At 35.6% G+C, this 22,638-nt stretch overlaps 1 protein-coding gene across 2 annotated transcripts in view; it reads right to left on the reverse strand.

Moving 5' to 3' along the window:
- Positions 1-22,638, reverse strand: part of LRRFIP2 (LRR binding FLII interacting protein 2) — a 51,147-nt gene that overhangs the window by 11,053 nt on the left and 17,456 nt on the right. For both annotated transcript variants that reach the window (XM_080611506.1, XM_080611505.1), the window contains exons 4-7: positions 7,876-7,920; positions 7,097-7,210; positions 1,918-2,088; positions 1,266-1,358 (exon numbers count right to left, since the gene is read on the reverse strand). In XM_080611506.1, coding sequence (XP_080467632.1) covers positions 1,266-1,358; positions 1,918-2,088; positions 7,097-7,210; positions 7,876-7,920 — 423 coding nt within the window. The remainder of the gene's footprint in view (positions 1-1,265; positions 1,359-1,917; positions 2,089-7,096; positions 7,211-7,875; positions 7,921-22,638) is intronic.

A 22,638-nucleotide genomic window follows, 5' to 3' on the forward strand; every position in this document is an offset into this window, starting at 1 on the left:
AATCTAACACTGCATTTTGCTATGTGCTGCACACTTAATTAGAATTCTCTTCTAGGCTCATAGAATTATGTATGAAGATGACAAGAATTTTTAGGGCTAGTGACAATTTTTTGCCCTCCTAATGAGTGAACTTGATTTTACATCTGGGAATGAAGACAATGTCTTTTTGCAAAAAGCTAAACGGCTTCAGCTAGATCTTCTATTGAATAGATGGAGAAGTTCCTCAAATAAATGGCCAAGGGAATCCATGCATTTGATGAAAATTCAACACAAGCTACATTCTGCCAAACACTCCAGACAAATCGATTACATATTCGTGATTCACATACTTTAAAAAGCAAAGAACAAAAACCCAGAACCCCCCAAAATACCCCCAAGCCATATAGGTTTTTTTTAATTTACAGTGAATTCAAAGAGAATCCAGAGCAAGCAACAGAGCTACAACCAGAATTTGCTAACTTTTTCTGTTTGCCAGCATTAATCTGCTGCAAAGTGCTGCTACTTTGGCTAATCTTTTCTTTTGCTAGTAAGTCATACCAACTCCAGTTCAGGGAGCCTATTATTTTTTCAGTAATCATAACAGATCTGGGACTTTTCAGAACCCTTTTGGAGTTACTGTGCTACTACCTGGAGAGCATAAGAACTTAATGGGGAAACAGATTGATCAATGAAGTGCAGTGTTTTATAGCTTTTGAAAAATCAGGTTTGTTTCCAGAAGAAAGGGAAAAAGAACAGAGTGAGAGGTGAAAGGAACACACACTGCACACCCGGCAAAATGGTTATGACACAGTAACATACTGATCAGTGTTGCTATATTCACACTTGATTTGTAAGCAAACAAACATTCACTAACACAAGCTTCAGTGGCTGATGCTCACAAAAATCTGGAACAGCTGAAAGAAAAACTTGTGGGAAAGGCAAGGATAACATTTAGTATTATCCATGCATCACAATTTCTGGCTATGCAAAAAGATTTTGGCCATGCAAACATTAGTTCTGCCTTCAAAGGGAAGATACAAAGAACATTCATCGGAAAACCATAATTCTCACAGGAATTAAGCATTTTACAAGATGCAATTCATCTGAAAATTGTGCAGAGACATTTTGAACTTTGTAAATTTAGAGAGATCTACCCACTAGGACAAGATAAGTTCTTTCCTAAAAATGCAAGATGCTATTTGTTTTGTGTATGATGGCTGTTCCCACGCAAATCTTACACCATAGTGTTTACACAAGTTCTGTCATACACTTTCATATGTACATACCTCTATCAATTCATCTCTCTGTCGAAGGCCCTCTTTAAGTTCATCCAGCTTATGCTGCAAAACACTGCACGTGTGTTTCTGTCGTTCCAATTCCTGTATCAATACAGTTTAAATTTCAGAAAAATTAGTAATAACACTTAACAGTATCTAAGAAATTACTGCAACAATTGGAGAAATTCTACAGAGTAGCTAAAAAAAAAAATAAATCACAGAATCAGATTTTTAGGTAAGTTCTCCAGATGCTTACTACATAGAAGATTTTATTTAATAAAATGTTGAGTAGAAAGATGCCATAAAGGCTTAAGCACAGTATTAACAAGAAAACTCAGATACTGAATTTATCTGAATATTGCTGAAAGAATAATATTGTCATGGATCTTCCCTTTTTAAGAAAGTGGGGCTAAACATGTCCTATTCGATTTAAATCCATATTTTATCTTCAGTCAGTGTATTACATTAATGTGTTGGTTTTTTGTGGGGGTGTGTTAGTGGTGATTTAGTTTCTCTTATAAACCAACACAATACTCAAAACATCTCAGGCCACTGAGATAGAACTTTCTACTAATCCAGAAGTTTTCAACTGTTCATTCTAAGTAGTCCAAGGTTTCTATGGGTTACATTTGCAATTAGAAAAAGTCTCAAAAATCAGTACCTTTGACTTCTCTTCATTCTCCCTATAGAACTCTGCTATTTGCTCTTCTTTCTCCTCAATGACATCTTTTAGGGTATCCACTTGGTAAACCAAGTTGTTTTTCTCATTGTCTAGTTGAGCATTGGAAACCATAGCTTTCTTGTACTTCTCTTCAACTTCAGCTAGTGAATCCTACACACAGTAGAAAGGCTTACATTAACCACATGTTTTTATGCATTGTTATATTGCTAAAATATCACCACAATGCTGAAGGGCACTGTTATACAGTAAAATTCCAACACATTTTTGTTTCTGAATTGTATTTATCTTCCCTTTAGCGACACCAAGTCACAGCTCAGTTTCCATTATTCAGGTTAGGTCATACACAGCAATGAAAAACCATCATTCCACAAGTATGAAAACTACAAGATAATATTCCACTTGCATTTTGTTACTCTGCCACCTTCACAACTTAACTCACGGGGGTAAAGCAGCAATATCACAGCCTTATCATATTTCAACGCATGCATGAAGAAACACTCCAGAATGAGGCAACAAATTTGGCAGAGAAGTCAGACAATGAAATGACTAAAAAAGATCACAGAAATAACTCTAAGAGTAGCTTTAACTTAATGGTTATTAAAGTAGTGCTGTATTACCTCAGATTCAAAGTTTTAAGGTAATCACACTTTTTCAGTAATAATGATTCTCTGCTTAAGCAGACATTTTGTCTTTCTATTTCTTACTAGGACTTTTTTTACCATAAGGCATGTAAAGACTCACATGCTTGATTCTCTACCTGAAGGTGCACATATGCCTTGCTTTATACTGTCTTTCACAATTCTGACAGTTACCAAAATGATTTATCCTATTATTCTTTTCTCAGTACTGTAACACATGTGGACTATTCATATACTAGAACAACTATCACTCCAGGCACTTTTAAACATGCAGTGATTTTAATCTGCATTGTCACAAAAAATGAGTTGCACAGAGTACTAATTTTAGAATTGAAAAAGAACTATTACACCATTCCCTCTCCAAAGTATATTTGTGCCCTCTTACAAATCCCCTAGTATTTCAAGTAATCTGTTCTTTGAAGGCCTAAGTAGCTTAACCTCAATTTTCATTATTTGTATTATGACAGTAGAAGTACTGGAACACAAAGGGCCCCAGGTTTGGGTTTTCCAGAAAACAGAACAGTAGGACTAAGGGCTAAGAAATTAGGGGAGAAGGTGGCAACTATCTCAATTTCCTTAGAAAAAGCTAAAGAGTGTCATCTGTGATACAGTAAAATCGCATGACCTACTTTGTTTCTGCTCTTTATAGATAGCAAGTCACATTATAAGAAATCCAAAAAAGCCCAACCCTCAAACACTATTCCATGTTCTAAATCTCCATTTTGAGAAAGCTGTCCTTTAAATATGTATTTTACCTTTTATAATTTTTATCATAATCATATGTATTTATACCTTTCTGTTCCATTCACTGAATTCTGGAGTTTTGTATTGGAGAAATACAGTATTTTAGAAACCCCAGAAAAAATAACTTAAGACATAGCCTGATAGACTACAGATCAGAAAAGACAAGACAGTATAAGTAGTGAAAATAAAAGGTGCCATTATCATCTGGGAAGCAGTAAATAGCAAACAGCAAAGACTGAAGATAGAGAGAGCAACATAACGAAAAATAAAGAATAACGTGCATTCAAGTAACTCTTCAAATTAAAACCACAGATAAGATTTTTTTGTGATGGTGTAAACATGACAAATCTTGTAAAGACTGGTAAAACAAAACACCAGAGACAGCAAAACTTCTGAAGGCTTTCAAAGAATAATTCAATTTAGAGGAAAACATTAAAATATTAGGACTAAAATGAGTCCTTTTATGAAGAGATACAAAATGTAACAGAAAGTACAACTAGGAAAAAAATCCAATTCTGTCATTTCTGCAAGTGTGGTGAGTAGAGTCATACAGTAATTCAGGTTGGCAAAGATCTCTGGATGCCATCTGTCCAATCTCCTAATTAAACAGGGACAAACAAGATCAAGCTCCTCACAGCTCATCTCCAGGGATGTAGACTGCAGATCCTGCACCAGTGTTTGACTGCCTTCCCTGTGAAAAGTCTTTTTCTTGAGGTCTAACTGGAACTTCTGCCCTTACAATGCAACTTATGTCTGTTGCATCCTGCCCTGTCATTGTGCACCTTTGAAAGGTGTCTGCCCTGTATTTTCTACAGCCTCCTATCAGGCAGTTCGGAACAGCAATGCTGTTCCTGCCCACCCTCTAAGACTTATCAAATCAAATTGTCTCGACCCCTTATTTTACGCCATGTCCTCCAGGACTGTAGCCTTAAAGAGGAGACCAGATTGGGGTTTAAAAGACTGAATTAAAATGTCATTAATCAACAAGTTAACAGGGGAGAAATATGCAGTCATCGAAGTGGAATAAATTGATTTGGGATGGAAGAGTGAGAATTGCTTCCAAGAAAGAAACCAAACTATGCCTAAAAGTTTCCAACTGGTTAAGAAAACTGGAACATTGCTAAGAGTTCTTTGGAACTGTTCCTTGTTTCCAGTAAAGTATTCCACATGTCCCCTATGGTTCAAGAATTCCATGTACTTTCAGTTATCTTCTAGTTTGGTGGGAAATAATACAGATTTGGAAGAATTTATGAAGCACTTGAAAGAGGCCGTGGGATGCCTAAAGATGAAGCAGTGGGAACATGCTGGAATGAAAATGGATAATAAGGCTCTGCACACAACCGAAAGCTATGAAGAAATGCCACCCACAGTTCTTCAGTAATGGCAAAGGGCTATGCAAATTAGCCTGCTTGGCTAGAACAAGATGATTAAACCCAGCAGACATCAAGAGAACGTTCTGTTAACTGCATAAGCAAAATTTTGAGCAAAGAAAAAAGATCCCTTTCTAGTTGATGCAAGGAACACAGAAACAATCAACAAAACTGAATCAAACTGAGACATGAAAAGATTTGAAGGCCTAGTTAAATCAGAGCTATCCACATTGCAGTTATTCTACTAACACTAGATTTTTAGTCTAGTTAAGACCACAGCTCTTGGCGTGAGGAATGGTCAACCACAGAGATAGGAAGGTAGTGTGATTACAAATAGCTGTTACTCTGCTGCTGAAAAAAACCCCGCTTAAAAGTAATGTAAAAGCAGGTGCCCTGCTAACTCTTCGAATGTACACAAGACAAATATGCTAAAGCAGAGGCTGAAAAAAAGGCAGTATCTTCCTAATTAGGAAGAAAGATTCCCAAAAGAGTCTCTATGGAAGGCAAATTAGCTTAGGATAGTATTATTCAGTATTTACAATAGCATAAAATGCAATTAAATTTTGTAAGCCAAGCCCAGATCAAGATCTCACTACTGCACACTTGTGATCTTCAGTAAGTGTAATGTATTATAATCAATAACAGCGCATTACTAATGATTCAGAGCAATCGTCATGAGATGCTGTCAAACATGCAAAAGTTTAAGAGATCTATTCTGAAAATATGAAGCAATCTCATGTTTTATTTAAATTTAGTACAATCGGAGCTATGTCTAATAATCTTGCAAGCTATTGCTCTTTGAAGTCCTTTTAATATTCATTTGGCAGTGTTAATAAAACAAGATGTATTTCCTCTAAGCCTATGGCTATCAGATTCTAGTTATTTATTCCTGAAAGAGGAAATAATTTTTGCTACAATGAACAGCTCAAATTATACATGTTCTCTTTACTATGCAATCTAGTATGTTGTTTAATCAATGAAATTCAAGGAAGCTGTTACACTCATCACTGTCACAATGCTCTAATATAAGCAGCATTCATTAAGTTCAGTCTCTATGTGGATATAAAACATATGGAAAGATCCCTGCTTTTACATGGAGCCATTGACAATTAGTTAAGAGAACAAAGCTACATTATTTGCTGTATCCAGTTTCCCTTCAACAGTAAAGAGGGGAAAATAATCACACTTTAACTGCAAACTGTTATCTGTGTGAAAACTTACAAAAGAAAAGCATCCATATTAATTTAAACAAGTTAAAATACAGACAAATCTCATTCACCTAATGCTGAAAACACCAACCTTCATAGATAAAGGGAATATAAACCAAAAACATAAAAACCCCACACATCTTTCTTAATGGCAAAGGATTAAACCAAATCACCTTCTCCTGCAAGCAGTATGCCTGTCCAAATTCATTTCAGCACATCTTTCACAATTATTACTTCAGCTTTGCTTTGTAAGCTGTAGTATTTACTGAAGCTTGGAAGGCTAATGCTAAAGTTCTTTGTCATAACTATAGCCCATTTCTTTCCTTCCCATTCAATACATGGCAATTATTTTGAATATCCATTTATTTGCTAATAAAACTCTAAAAGATATAAACTGAACTGTTCATTATGTCCCCAGAAAACACTTGGTAAAAATACAGAAGTTTAACAGTATTTTAACAAACCAAATAACGAACATATACTCTCTTCTCATGTACATTTAAATCATGCCTTAATTGTCTTGTATGACAAATTTAAGCTGATGGTCTCTATGCACTAAAAGTTAGTTACATGCTTTGAAGAAGAAATTCAAAAACTTGTTAGTAAAGCCTTATGTAGTTAGTGGAACCAGTGATATCTCCATTACCCAAAAATACCCATACAGAATGCATGCTTGGGAAGAGCCCTGATACCTTTAGTTCTTTAAGTCCCTGCATGTATCTCCCTTCTACATCGTGTATCTGGTCCTTAAGATCATAGATATCCTGCAGGACATAGGAATGAACCATTGCATGAGAAGTATGGGGAAATAATTTATAGTCGAAAAAAAGCATTAAAAGGCGTACATGCATTTCTGTCAATTGCCAAAGCCTGCAATAATTCACAGAAATTATAATGAATTCAAAACAATGTGATGGAAAGATTTGGTTTATATCCCTGAATCCAAGCCATCTCAAACAAGACAGAAATGTTTTCAAATTTGACATGAAGTTTAACTGTAATATAAGCTAAAGTGTTAGCACCATAAATATTTATGAACACAACAAATTACAAAGATAAATTTCCTGTGATTGAAAATTACATCCTTGTAACTTTTTCTTACTATTAAGAAACCAGAAATTCTGTAACAAAGAAAAATTCCTCCTAACCATAAATACAATTTTAAACTATTTCCAAATTCTCTGAAGATGTAGTTTACCCGTAATTCACTGAGGGATGCATCAGGATCCACCCAACTGCTCGTGTCTCCACTTCCTCTCCTAGATGAGTTGCCACTCAGAGGAGTTGCGCTTACTGAATTGCGAGATGATGGCTTAAAAAAGGAAAAAATAATCTATCAGGAATCACCCTGTCATTTTGGTATTTGTGACCTTAATAAATTCCTTCACAGTCACAGAATACTTTTCTCTCTTCTTTTTACCATTTCTTAGCATTAGCCTACAGACAATATTTTCCCACTGGTTATTTCCCAGCACTTATTGGTGAACTGTTGGTTTCTCTTTGATCAGTTATCGTAACATTACATTTTTGAGTCATCTGGACAGAACGATTTCATAAGGAGGCTGCTAGTGCTGGAAAACTGTAGGAGTTGAAAATATTTCTAAAAATTCTGATTTCTGCCACCCTGGATTCAGAAGGCAGTCTCCAGTGGAATCTAGCACATGAATTTTTATAGCCCTAGCCTCTTAAAATTCAACCTTTCTTGCTAAGTGTTTCTCACACAGAAAATGAATTCTGTAAGAAACTCATCCTTGCTAAAAGTATAACGTATAAAAAAAGTCAACTAAAGAGTAAAATTATTTCTTTGGGAAAAAAAAGATACAAAGCATTAATTTTGGAGACAAAAACTATGTCTAAAACCACCTCTTTGCAAGCTCTTAAAACCAAACAGCATTTATACTTTTGGAACTATCATAATAATTGTAAATTTGTAGATTGACACTGACTTTCAATAATTTTTGAGTTAAAAACTCTTACCCTTGAAAAGATTTCTGAATGGGACTTTTCATTCTTTTCTTCCAGCTGAAAGAGAAAGGGGAAAGTGATCACAAAACACATTTTGTAATTAGGGACTACTGATTCACCATCTTCTTTTCAAAGATACTGAGTGAGCACAGATCAAGACAGGAAAACAAAAACCATCAGCCTGAAAAACTGAAAAATAAATCAATGCTTATAAAGAAAAAGCTAGAAACCTTTTTTTAAACTTAAGACATTCATTACCAATACTGAAGTACTGAACAACAAAACAGGTTTCACTATTTTAATTTTCAGTCAAGGAGTGACCACAACACTTGGTGGCATAACAAACACAAAGCTTCATGCAAGTGCACTTCAGTGTGAACATCCGAGTTATTAGAAAACATACTTGTTCCTTCAGTCTCTTTGGTGAAACCTGCAATTACATCAGAATAAAACTAATTCAGGCAAAAGCCTGTAACTGAAGTGTACTCATGAATAGCAACCTACAAAATAAGTTAAATTCATATTCTATGTATTGAAACCTAAGCAAAAGAACTACCACATCCCCTCCGTCTTTAGAGATCACTGATAGTGGAAAATCATATTGTAAATTTGCATATTTTCTACATTTCCATAAATCAAACTATGTGGAATTAAATGAAGACCTTAATATGTAGTATTGTTAAGAAACAATATATATTGAGTATGGTATCTCAAACACTTTGCTTCTCTAAGAACACTTGTTTTTCCTCCCAGCCCAGAGAAGGAGATTTGGAAGTCTGCTACAGTTACAGTAGAAATAAGTGTTACTTTAGGAGATCTTTCTTTCTCCTTCTACTGTGGTTTCTGTAGAAGTAACATTGTATTTCCATGGCAAATTCACCATCTCCAATGATGTACGAAACTGTAGATTGCAAATATTTGTCACCACTGTAATGATAAAATGATGTGAAGAACACAACTGATCTGAAGCATCAGCTTAGAATAACTTATGGATATAAATTTTGAATCTAATAATACATAATGGTGATGATGATAATAGAAGCAACTGAGAAGGTAGCCTCAGCCTCCACATTTTCTTTCAACAAAGCATTAATTTCAGAAAAACAGGTTTGTTAGAAATGCTGATTCACAGAAACAGTGATTGTAGGGATACTCCAGCAGTCTCTTAGGCTCTTACCCGAGGAAGCAATTGCAGACTGGTGGATCACCATGTGGCATCAGCATCCCCTTTGCCCATCTAAATAAGCCCCATTCTCAACCTTTCCTCCTACTGCACATACTAACCCTGTTCCTTTAAAGACATGCCTAAGAACAGAAATTTCCCTGGTTTTTCCACTATTAAAACACAGCAAGTAACAGGAATTTCTAGAACATATAGCAGCAACACGGAAGGCAGCTAGGTCTGGTGTAAAGCCTAAAGTTCGTATTAAAGGGATTTACAAGAAAACCATCATTATATGTAACATGCTCTGTTGACTTGGGATTTGGTACAAGAGCATAGCCAGCAATGAGTGCTCCATTAATGACCCTGACAAAATCTCATCTTGGATGAATAAACACTAAAATGAACTAATGAGGGAACAGTTGTAAGTATTTATTTTTGTCACTAAACCAAGTAGTAGTATTCAAAAAATACACAAAACACTAGACATTGTTAATTTCTGTAGGAAACCCCCACCATTGTACGTTGAAGAGATGATTAAACTTATCACACACAAAACCCATGAAGTGTTAACATGTTCCACATGCTTTCAGCAACAGGCAAAATCTCCTTTGAAATAAAGCAGCATGCTTTTTTAAAAATTCAGATTCCAGACACTTCTATATGACAAAACCTGCCCCATCCCCTCAAACCTATCTGCCATTAAATAACTCTGAATGCTTTTGCAGTATTTACTCTTTCAGAACATTAAAATAAAATCCATAGTATTCATCACAGTATAACAACAAGTGTTACACTCACACTATTCAAACCTTGGACATCATCTGCATCGGAAACAATGCTTCCCCTGCGGTTGGAACGACTGAAATAGTCAGCAGCAGTTTCACTTTGGTCAGAAAAATCAGAGGACTTCAAAAGATAAGAAGGGTGAAAGAACTGAAGATGGTATCACAAAATGAACAAATGCTTATTAAAAAAAAAAAATAAAATCAAAAACCAAACAGGAAATCCAAACTTAAATCTCCCTTAGTGCAATTTAGTCTTGCTTTTCTAACAGCTTAACAGTTATAAAATCTTACTTTCCTAGATTTCTGCTATTTTGAATGTGTCTACATGAATAAAACGTACAACACTGATATGACTTCTTTAGTCAGCATATGCATTGTTTTTATACACTCCCTTCACATGCTTATTACTCTTATAGTTTACAGTACTTAAGACTAAAAGCAACTAAAATCTATTGCCAATTCATGCCTTCATTTGGAGCAATATAAAATAAACACACAGAGACACCAAAGGGTTTAGTACTATTATAGTGCCAAATACAAGCTACACAAATTAAATGGAAAAAATGTTTGTAAGTCTTAAAAAGAGATTAATCAGAAGCTGATAAATAAAAGTTAATATTTTTCTCTACAAATGTCTCTTCTTCAAATCAACACAATCCCAACACTACTAATTATGAGTATGATCTGGGCTTCCTTTCATTCACAATTTTAAGAGGCCTTACAATAGAAGACACACTTATGCCCCAAAGCTATATGCCAGACAGGGACCTAAAAAGGAAAGGAAAAAATGCTAATACTACACTAGAAAAAGGCGAAATATATCAAACTTACATATACATACTGAGATCTATCTATATAAGGTTAAAGAAACGAATCTTAGTACTTTTCTCCTCAGTTCCTCTTAACACTATTTTCACTGTTCAAGAGGCCTCAGAGATGGACATTAATACCTCTTATGTTTCAGAACTTCATAAAGCAACAGCAAAAATTCCCTTTCCTACACCCTCAAAAATTCATTCTGACATCTGTTATAGCTAAAAGCACCCAGTTTCTGACAAATCTGTTCTGATTTGTTTAGCCTCTATACCATTGTTAGGAATATGTGGAAAGTGAAAAAAGGACCCACATTTCAATTAAACCCATACCCAAATACTTTTTTGTGCAACATGACAAATGGGCAGCTGTATCAATGAAACTAAGACAGTTGCTCTGCAGCAGAAACAGAACTGAACTATTTAAAAATCACTTTGCAGCAAGAAAAGCCATCTTTAGAATGACACTTTAAACACAATATAGATACAGGAACAAATTTCTCTTGGTTTTGAATACTGGTCCCCATAAAAATGAGCCCATTACTTCTAACTGGATCATCACCAAAGTCTGCAGTAGCCCTCTTCCCCAAAGACAAGTGTTGTAGTAACAGTTTCATGTGCTTGCCAGAACTATGCCATAAGGTGGTAACCCCAAGAATGCCCTGTACTCCGGTTTCCAACTGCTTCCAGTTATATACATTAGAGATATTTAAGAGATGTTTAGAAAAACAAATTCCTTGTTGCTTCTACACTTTACTGTCCTGCTGCTAAAGCTTTACATCTTGCTAAAAATGGCATCTCTAACAAATTACCCTTTTTTTGATGCAAAATTGAACAATCAGATCTACGTGTTGGTCAGTAACATGAACTCTGATATAAATAGTCATCATCGTTGTTCATTAGTAAAGCATTCAGCAAACCATGCAAGAGGAATGGCTCACCACAGGACTACTTCGAACAGAGCTTGCTCTTGAGGAATAACTGTATTCAGATGGCTAAAGGGAAAGGATGAATACATTTTTCATTTTCATAGATTTTTGTCTCCAGAAAACAAAGATAATGAAAGAAACCAAAAGCCTGCTACACTTACAGTGCGAGAACTATATGAGCTATGCAATCCATCACCACTCAACGATGCCTGAGAAAAAGGGAATGAATGCTCTTTACGTTCAGTCTCAGAAATGATTATGCCACACTCATACGCTGCAATGCACTCCTTTATGAAAGGACAATTTTTTTTTACATTTTCAGCATTATTTCCTCCTACTGTCAGGGATATCTATTTCCAAATACGAATCTAAGAATTTCCTTGAAAAATACCCAAAGATTTAAAGAAGAAAAATATAAAACCCAAACCTTTATTTTCATAATAAAATTACAGCAATCACTTAAATTTCAATTTGTTTTTCACTATTTTGAAGTCTTCAGAAGTTTTAATCCATGCTGGAAACTGAAGTTATATTGCACACTTATCAATTTTGCTTTGAGCTCAGCCATGCAGCTTTTCCTGAATGACAACGTTTCAAAGTAAAAGGCTGAAATCTATTTATGCATTGAATAATAAAAGCAGCTCTGGGAAATACAATAATAATAAAATACAGTCTCAGGCTGGTTTCCTCCTACCAGTGAAGAGAGGTCTACTAGAAACTGTATGCAGAATTATATGTGTATCAGAATTGTACGTAATAGCAGTCATTATGGTCTTGTTCTTTCAGGGTATCTTCTAATGTTTTTTCAAGAATATGCACAAAGTCAAAAGAGTAAATTATCTGCTTGCAATTCAAGCACAGTACAAGACGTCAGTAGCTACATAAAAATCCTACATAAGAATACCTGACGATTTCCTACGCAGTTTAGCATGTCACTAGATGGCAGTGTAAGTTGAATTTGAAGTGCTGTAGCAGCAAGAGCCATGAGGTTTCAGGCACGCATGTCACTTTTTGAAGACAACTTTTTGTGGAGCAACCTCAGCCATTCTTATAGCACTTTTATCTACTTTTTGTTTTGCAAAGATGCAGATTATGTTTTCATCCTATTACATTACGATTATTCATTTAAATAAGGCATCTTATTTGAAAGTATCTAAAGTGTATTTTACACCACAGATTTCTGTAATCCCCTGACAATATTTTTTCCTGTGCAAATGCTTTACTCCTTTAAATATCTTTTTAGTATTATACATGCAGCTGTTAATTAGTATGCTTGGATTAACTTGTTCTAACCCAGTATTCTTCAATATCATTGTTGTATTCATAAATTTTATGCCTGTCTGTAAGATCAGTAAACCAGCAACTACTAAAATGCTTTGAAGAAGCACTTCAACAATGTTAAAGACACTAAACCGAATGACTCCACAAAACGACACACACAAGCTGCAGCTTCAACAAGGAAAAAAAGCACATGTAATACTGTCAAGCCTCATGGCTATACAAAACAAATTTAAGGCAACCATGCAAATGGTGCTTACGAACCAAACTGATACTTCTTATCAAACCAGTGTTTACAGAAGGAGACACCTATGAAGAGAAGTGTAATTTTATACTTCTGTGGGCCATTCAAACATCTAAAGATAAGTAAGATTATTTTGCATCGTACTAACCCTGTAACTCCTAGTTGTTGCCACTGGATCACTGCACAGAGAAGATGACTGTAGTGTGAAAGAAAAAGTCAGAAACCTTTTCTGTGTACATTAACATTGTTTTAATATATTGCTCTATATTCCCCAAAAGCTCTAAAGAAAATACTCAATTTTACATCTATTAGAGACATGCTTGGACAAACACTCCAAGAAAACCCATTATCTTTGAGATCATATTTTCAAACGTTAAAGAAATCTGGTATTTTCATCAGATTTATAGAAGAGAATGACAGAAAATTAAGTAGTTTTCAAAAGACACATCAATTTCCTCTAGTTGCTTATTTAACCTGACCACAACAGGAGGTGCAGATACTGGAAGATTGCACTCATCTCAGAACAGACCATGGACTTACGTATATTATGACAAAACAAACTAGTACATTGATGCTAAACTTTTAACACTTTCTGTTGTCATTTTAAAAAATAGGACTTAGAGAAAGCAAGTGTCACTTTTCTTTATATCATGCAATCAGGAAGCAGAATTAGTTTGAAATTTAAAATCCTATACAGGCAGAACAGAGTAACTTGCATGTTATCCATTCATTCTGTAAAAGGCAACCCTTAGAAGCAAGAAAAATAATTGTAACTATTAGCTGTAATCACTTGCAGTGTTATAGAAGGAGAGAAAAGTGTGCTTCATATAGCATAAGCAAACCTAAGTATATGTATTTTATATGCATTAAAAAAATTAATATAGGAAGAGGAGACAGACCCGAGTATGGTAGGAAGGAACTGGTTTACTATATCTAAGGCTGCTATAATTTCTTTGATCGTAGTAAATTCCACTCTGTGAGGGGAGGAAAAGAAAGAGAAAACAAAGGTTGCATCTGTAGATATTGTAAATAAAACTCATACCTTAACATTGCTCAACATTCCCAAGCTTAGAACTGGTAGGGAACGCTGTAAAAATGTTCCCTGTGGTTGACCCTAGAACCATGTAACTTTCTGAAGCAAATAAAGTGTAAAAACTCTCCAAACCACTTATGTACTCTGTATATCAGCATTACCTGTATTTTTAATACCATGCCCAACCAAAAATAGTAAACATCTTTGGGTTTTTTCTCCCTAATGAGAAAGTCCCAAAACATTTATTTAAACCCTGACAAGAGTAGAATGAAATACTTGAAAAACATCTGCCAAAACCTGCTAATAATTTGATCTTTTTTTTTCCATTAGACAGCATAGAGAATCAGAGCATTTTTGGAGAGAGAATGTCAAATTCCTAATGTAATGTAATTTAACAAAGGAAGGATGTTTGTGTTATCAGCATTAATCTGTACCCTACCACTGCTCCTTACACCAAGCATGCATGAAAGCCTAGCAATTATACTTTGGCTGATTTCAGTTGTTTTTTGACATTTTCTACACAGCCTGCATATAAGCATATGCATATGTGAGGAAAAAAAAATATAAATAAATATACACACATATAAAGCAGAAGGAAAAAAATAAGAGAGTTGAAGATATGGCAAAAAGTAGCACTCTCAGACTGCAGTGCTTCGTATCGCAGTAGGCCACAGGAGGCAGAAAGATTCATATTACTCATTTAAAGAACTAAGGGAACAGGAAAACAGCACCTCAAAGTGCACTGAGAAATGCTGTAATACAAATACTAAGTAAACAAAAATCATTTCAGCCTTGTCTCACCACAGACACCTACTGCTGCTCCGATTCCCTCAACCTGACACAACTGCTAATCCATCAGTGCCAAAATCCTCTGAAAAATTACATTCAAAATATGCATTAATTATGTTACACATTGAACTTTCTAGAATAGTTTTTGGAAGATCACCACCATCCATGTGTCTCTCTCAAGAGTTTACTGGGTTAACATCAAGGTTTATGGTAAATCCAATCCATTTTGCACCTACATTTAAAATAACTCTGTTTGATACAGGACAAAGTGTAAATAATAGAACACGTGTCTCTATGCTGACAGAACAAAATTTAATCTGGAGAAGTCCACTTTTAGATAGTTCCAAAAGCCTTCCCCAGGCCTCCAGGAGAACATGATTTCTATCCAGCTAATTCCATTCATGGTATTCCACTGACATGAAGAGTTTCAAACACTTAACTTCAGGGCAGAATTTGGTCAATACTAGAGGTTTCTTTTTCCTGAACTCATTTATGCGTATGTCAGCTAGCTAATAAATATATCCATAACTGTATCAGCATGTAACTCCACACAATGTATTTATAATAAACATTGTAGTATAAAACTAACCAATAAATCTCTGTGTGTGTGACCAGCTTTCTTCTTTGAACTGTGAGATTCACTGTAAGCATAACCCTAAGAATAAAGTTTAGAAAATTAATACCACTACATAACATACTCGATTTTAAAATATAAATAAGTCAAACATGAGGATTTAAGATTTTTATCACCTACAATGGAAAAAAACCCAGAAAATTCTAACTACAGGATTAGAATAACAAGCCATACTTCTATAGCTGTGTAAAAAGGAACTGGTAAGTGCAGCTATAGCCAACCTTATCTCTGATTAACATAGACTTGGCTTAAGGCAGTGGTCACATTTCACAGAAAATGTAAAACCAATACACAAAAAAGCTTAACATGACAGATTATTTTAAGCACTATATTGTGTTTGCTTATCTGTAGCAAATTCAGATAACACTGCTGTTTAAATTCAGCTTTTAAAGTTGTTTACCATGTCCCTTTTAGCGGTGCTTGTCTTCGCTTAAGGCAACACACAGATATCTTATTGGGCATGCCAATAAGAATGTGATGCAGTCTACTATCATTTCATAACTATAGAGATTGTTTTTTAAAGTAAAGGTATACAAACCACCTGCTTTTTCCTCAAGACTGAAATAATTTTCCATTAGATTAAGTTAAAGTTTCTACATGGAAATGAAGAATACAAATACATGCATACACACACTTTCAATATATTCTCCAGTCTAATGTGTACAAGTAGATTCACTACAAAGCTTAGAAATAACAGGTAAGTACTAAAGAGTGCTTACTGTGAGACAGCTGTCTGTAATATGTCACTTCATTAGATTTTCTCCCAGAAGTAGTTTATACATGCATTCTATGGAAAGTGTTAGAAATATACTGCTATTCTAGGTCTGAAAGTGTGATAGAATAAATGTATATACATCTTCAAAACAATAATTCCAAGAAGCTAGTTAGTGTCGTTACACCTTCAAAACAAAGCACAAAAGCAGTCTTCACTCAAAGACATGCAAAGCATCAACATACAGGGGCTGAGTATCTTGCAGATCTATCCTTAGCACTGTCACACTGAAGTGAAAGAAAATTATATCAAAATTCAAAGTTTAAAAGGAACCAACCAACCAAAACCAAACAAAAAACCCAAAACCCACAGATTTTTTTTATTTGTTTACCCAAATAATTATTTAAAAGACAAATGGAAATTATAAGAATACCTATTCTACCAATGACAAGAACTTATATATGAATGATTGCCATTTATTCAATCTAAAGGGCATTCTGAGGCTGGAATACTTTAATAAAAGCACAAAACAAAGCAGAAATAGACGGTAGTTTGAGAAAATTACATGATATTCTAACAGCATGCTACAGCATCACCCAGTGTAATTTGCAACATGAGAACCACTGAGAGGATTACAAGAAAGGTAATCTCTTCTTGTCTATTGATACATCTGAAAATTCCTTCTAGAGATCAAATTAACACCAAACATTCCCTGATTTCAGATCTTTTTAATTTGTTTTTACATTAATATAGGCCAGGTTTAGTTCAGATGATTTTATATTGGGTTTATATTATCTTAATAGTTCCAATATATCCAATATTCATACTACATTAAGTAGTAATTTAATATTATGAATGTAATTTATAGATTATTATACCTTTTTGTGTTGCTTAAGTATTACCATAGGTCGCTGTAGCAGCTTTAACCAACTTAACCATTTCTTCTTTTATTTAAACAGTTTTAATCTTTACTTTTTACCTACCAATAAGCAACCTTCATATTGAAGAATGGAGATAGAATACGCATCACTTAGATGATTGTCGTCATCACAAGGCTTGACTTAAACCTGTAATACTTTTACTTCACTAATAACAGCTTAACAGTCTACTAACAAATATTTAGCCTGCCTAAGCTAGGAATATCACAAAATACACAGAAATACCCATTTCTGGACAAGTAAAGTTTCTATTTGTATTCCAGCCTTAACTGCAGTAATATCATTGCAAGATAACTGAGAAAAAAGGTCTCCTGCCATAACTTTCAACAACGTCTTTGTACCTAGCAAGGCTGATGCAAAATATTTGCCGTTTCACTTTTTACTTCTCTTTTGGGGCCATTACAAGAGACTGGAGAGACTAATTCCCTTCAAACTTCAAGTTACCTTCAAGACCGAACACTTACCACTTTAAATTTCCTCTGAGTCCTCAAACTTGCTATCACTGTTGGACTACATCAATAATGACTTCAGGTGAAGTTCCTTATGACCAGAAAAAGGGAAGTAACACCCATTTTTAAGAAGGGGAAGATGGAACACCCAGGGAACTATAGACCAGTCAGTCTCACCTCTGTGCCTGGCAGGATCATGGAGCAGATTCTCCTGGAAGGCATACTAAGGCACATGAAAAACAACAAGGTGCTTAGTGACAGCCAGCATGGCTTTGCTAAAGGGAAATCCTCTCTGACAAATTTGGTGGCCTTGCACGATGGGGCTATAGAACTCATGGATAGGGGCAAAGCTGACGTCATCTACCTGGACTTGCGCAAAGCATTTGACACTGTCCCACATGACATCCTTATCTCTAAATTGGAGAGACATTGATTTGATAGATGGACCACTCGGTGGATAAAGAACTGGCTGGATGGATGCATGCAAAGAGTTGTGGTCAATGGCTCAGTGTCCATCTGGAAACCAGTAACGAGTGGTGACCCTCAGGGATCGGTGTTGGGACCGATCCTGTTCAACAACTTAGTCGGTGACATGGACAGTGGGATTGAGTGTGCCCTCAGGAAGTTTGCCAATGACACCAAGCTGTGTGGTTCGGTTGATAAGCTGGAGGGAAGGAATGCCATCCAGAGGGACCTTGACGTGCTTGAAAGGTGGCAAATGCCAACCTCATAAAGTTTAACCTTGACAACTGCAAGGTCCTACAACTGGATTGGGGCAATTCCAGGCATACTTACAGGTTGGGCAGAGAGGAGATTCAGAACAGCCCCGCGGATAAGCACTTGGGGGTGTTGGTTGGTCAGAAACTTAACACAAGGCAGCTTCAGTGTGCACTCGCAGCCCAGAAACCAACTGTATTCTGGACTGCATCAAAAGAAGCGTGATGAGCAGATCAAAAGAGGTGATCCTGCCCCTCTAGACTGCTCTCCTGAGACCCTATTTGGAGTACTGTGTGCAGTTCTGGTGTCTTCAATGCAGTTCTGGTGTCCTCAGCATAAGAAGGACATGGTTGGAGCACATCCAGAGGAGGGCCACAAGAACAATAAGGTGGCCGGAGCACCTCTCGTATGAAGACGCGTAAGAAAGTTGCAGTTAATGAGCCCAGAGAAGAGAAGCCTGCATGGAGACCTCATAGCAGCCTTCCAATATCTGAAAGGGGCCTACAAGGATGCTGAAGAGGGACACTTCATCAGGGATTGTAGCAACAGGACAAGAGGCAATGGGTTCGAACTTAGACAGGGGAAGTTCAGGTTAGATAGAAGGAAAAAGTTCTTTACTGTGAGGGTGGTGAAGCACTGGAATGGGTTGCCCAAAGAAGCGGTAAATGCTCCATCCCCGAGAGTGTTCAAGGCCAGATTGGACAGAGCATCGAGTGACGGGGTCTAGGGTTAGGCATCCTTACCCATGGCAGAAGGTTGGAACTGGATGATCTTAAGGTCCTTTGCAACCCAAACCAGTCTATAATTCTACACACCATTGCAGCAGTTAATTACCAATTAATTACATTTTCTATTAAGAAGCATGCTTTCACCAAACCACTGCTTTGGTAAGAAGACACAGAAAATGTTATATGAACACATCAAAGCATGCTCATTCTAGGCTACACACCACAAGATCTCTCCTCCTGGAGGTACTTGCTCTGCTCCTGTGAGAGCCACTGACAGCCAAAGAACTCTTAAGAATGAAATTACAAAAATACATAAATATGTAATTTTAAAAAGCTCTAATAACTGTTAATCTTTACTGAAAGGCACAAAATAACCAAGGCAGTCAAAGAAATTCCAGGTAAATCCCCCAAAAATGAGCTCAGTCAAGGGTGAATTACTTAATCTCCACCTTAGCAAATTTTTTATGTTAACCAAGGCAAGAGCAGCTGAGCAAACCTGCACCAGCTAAGAAGTCTGTAAGTGATGTCACATAGCACATTTTATATGCTTTTTCTGTAAACCATTTACTGTTTGCAAAGCAGTCAACACTACTGGATTTAAACGATTTGGTGAACATATTTGTGTGATAAATTATAAGAATGCTTAACACTTGCAAGATGTTACACACAATTCAGTTAATCAAAGATAACACCTGATGGCCAAAACCTCTCAGTAAGTGACAATCACTTGGGGTTTTCTGAAGTCACACAAAGAAACAGCTTGTTCCACCTTCTAAAATAAACCCAAGCCTTTTATTTTAGTGGTTTGTCCCTCTCCTGGCCTACATATCCAGATCAAAGACAAGCTGATTTTTAGGCAGCTTCTAAAACCAGGTAATTTGTTTATAAATGCTCAGTAAAACCATTCTTTAGCATCATATATGACCTAGAGAGATTATAAGAGAGCTGAGCCAATAAATACTTCTGTTAGCAGCCTTCAGGATACCTTGCATCATTTAGGTAAGTCTTTGTCACCAATGAATAATATATTCCCACATTCTCAAAGAAGTAAAAAATAGCATCCTACCAAACTCTTCTTCAATTGTATCCTAAGGTGCTACTACTTTTTCTTCCAGAAATACTACAGAAACCCAGCAACACTTAAAGAGCAAGAAAGGCCACAATAATGAGCGGACGAGCATCAGCATCAGTTTGGAATGAAAGCCCATGTTACAGATCAGTATTCCTCATCTTTAGTAGGTGGTACTGATTCAGGATCCCTAAGTAAGTAGAAGTATTTACTGTATCAAATATAATTTTCCTGTTCATGGAATTTCTGACACAGGGAAAAATGGAAGAGATTTTTTTTTCTCATTAGACTTATCTATCAAGACCAGTGTTTGACCATTAATAGCATCTTCACATCTGACAGTGAGATTTAATGTGTAGTAGTAATCATAAGACAATTGAAAACTTAGAAACCTTAATCCCCTACCATTCCAAGACAAGCCAATTAATTCTTACTAGTTGGCAATATCTGAAGCCTAAGTCATTACTATTACCCCATTTTTAAAGAAAGAAATGAAACACGTTAGGCTGGAATAACACTGAAAGATGACACTTAAACCTCATCATTAAATACATGTTATACCAAATAACTGATTGTTGAACTACATATATTTCCAAAAACCTACTCAATTATTTTCATCAACAAAACTATACTGTAAATAAATACATGTAGTAAAGGAAAAAGAAGCACGAGGTACTCATAGTAAAAACAGTCAATTAAAATGTGACAACTGAGATTCTTTTTAAATGTAAAGATGTACATATATAAAAATAAACTGCCTTAACACTGATAGAACACCAGATGAACTTTGACATTATGTGTGACAAAACGTTAACTCTAAAACTGCTAAAACTTGGAAGACTAAAAAAGCATCACCCACTCCTTAAGAAAATGAAACCAAAACCCCAAACTTTTTTTTAAAGGCCATGATGGGAAGGTATACAGTTTGAACACAAACCAAATATGAATGTCGACTGGACCGGTGAGAATACCTGGCCCTCTCTGAATCTTCCTGAGAAAGAAGAAATGCAGAATTATTTCACTTAAGAAAAAAGGAGATGACAAAGTAAAAATAAGCAAAGGCAACATGCTGTTAGCACCTTTAATGCTATGTATTATTTTGAATAAAACATTGTGGTAAATGAATCTATTCAAGTCAGAAGAACTGTGATTTCACGTCATGTGGATAGGTATGCCAACATACTACATCAGGTGATGTAAGTAAGGGGGGTTAATATAGTTAATAATTTGTGTCCAGTAGTCAATCTTTGTTCTGATTACTGTATTAATGCAGGAAAAAGTACAAGATTTTTAAAATTATGACACCAAAGTAAAAATTAAAAAATTTAAAAGCATTACAAAATTACATTAGTAAGAAATCTACTATACTATTACTAGAGTCAGATTGTGAACATTTTACGAAGTCGTTTAAGCCCTAAGAGATTATCTTTCTCAGTTCTCTAACACATATTTCAGATTTTCTCCTCTATTCTAGGAACAAAGCTTCTTAAGCAAATAGATCAATTAAGTTCTATAGGTAGTTCTGCTGTACAATGACAGCGAAAATAACAAACCCAACTTATGAAATTTGGGGGAGGACAACTAGCTAAGGCACCTCAATACCTTTTGTTCTGTTGAAAGATCAGAGAATGCTAATTTAGGTTCCCACAAAGGAACATAATAAAGCAGGGCAAAAATACAACTAATTTAAACATTAAAATGTTTCACGTGCCATAAGCTTCTCAAATTTTTAGTTACAGTACGTAAGCACATTATGAATAACCTTAATTTTAAACTATCCCATTTGGGTTCTAGAACTAGAAACCCTTCCTTAAATGACTCACTTCCTACAGTTTTCCTACATGCAAACTATTCTAAAGATTGTAAACCAATTATCTAAAGGGTTAAAGCCTTCAGATGATAGATGGATATCTAAAGTCTGGCTTTCATACTGCTTACGGTCCCTTGGTTATTTTCTACAGTATCACTGGATATATGTTTAATATTATTTTGTGACTATTCAAGAGGCCTAGTTAATACTCCGCAAGTAAATAATTTCCCCAAAGGAGCAGGGGGGAAAAGAGGTTCTTTTCAAGACATTTTAGTCTTTCTCTCTGCAGTGTCTATTTTGAAGTTTAAAATGAACATTTATGCTCTATAACCTTTCAACGCATCATAGTCAGATCATTGCCATTTTTAAATATAGTTTGTGCCTGTGATCTGAATGGACAAATACCTGTTAATAACATCTGCAGCTTGCGAGCAGTTTGCTATTTATATACGATTCCTCTTAAGTGATGGTGTAACACCCCAGGTAATAATATGGCCCTATAACGCACAACTTTAGCTTCTGATACAATTTTCTGTAGGTAATTTACATAAGGTAAAAAGTCTCTTCCTGAAATACAATTAGAAAATAGAAAGCCTGTGTGAAGTGTTCAGCATATTCAGGCTAAAGGATAAAGGATGTACTACAGTACATATTGCAAACACAGCTGCTGCTGCTAGTTATCA

This window comes from Psittacula echo, assembly GCF_963264785.1.
Source record: "Psittacula echo genome assembly, chromosome: 2".
Taxonomy (NCBI): domain Eukaryota; kingdom Metazoa; phylum Chordata; class Aves; order Psittaciformes; family Psittacidae; genus Psittacula; species Psittacula echo.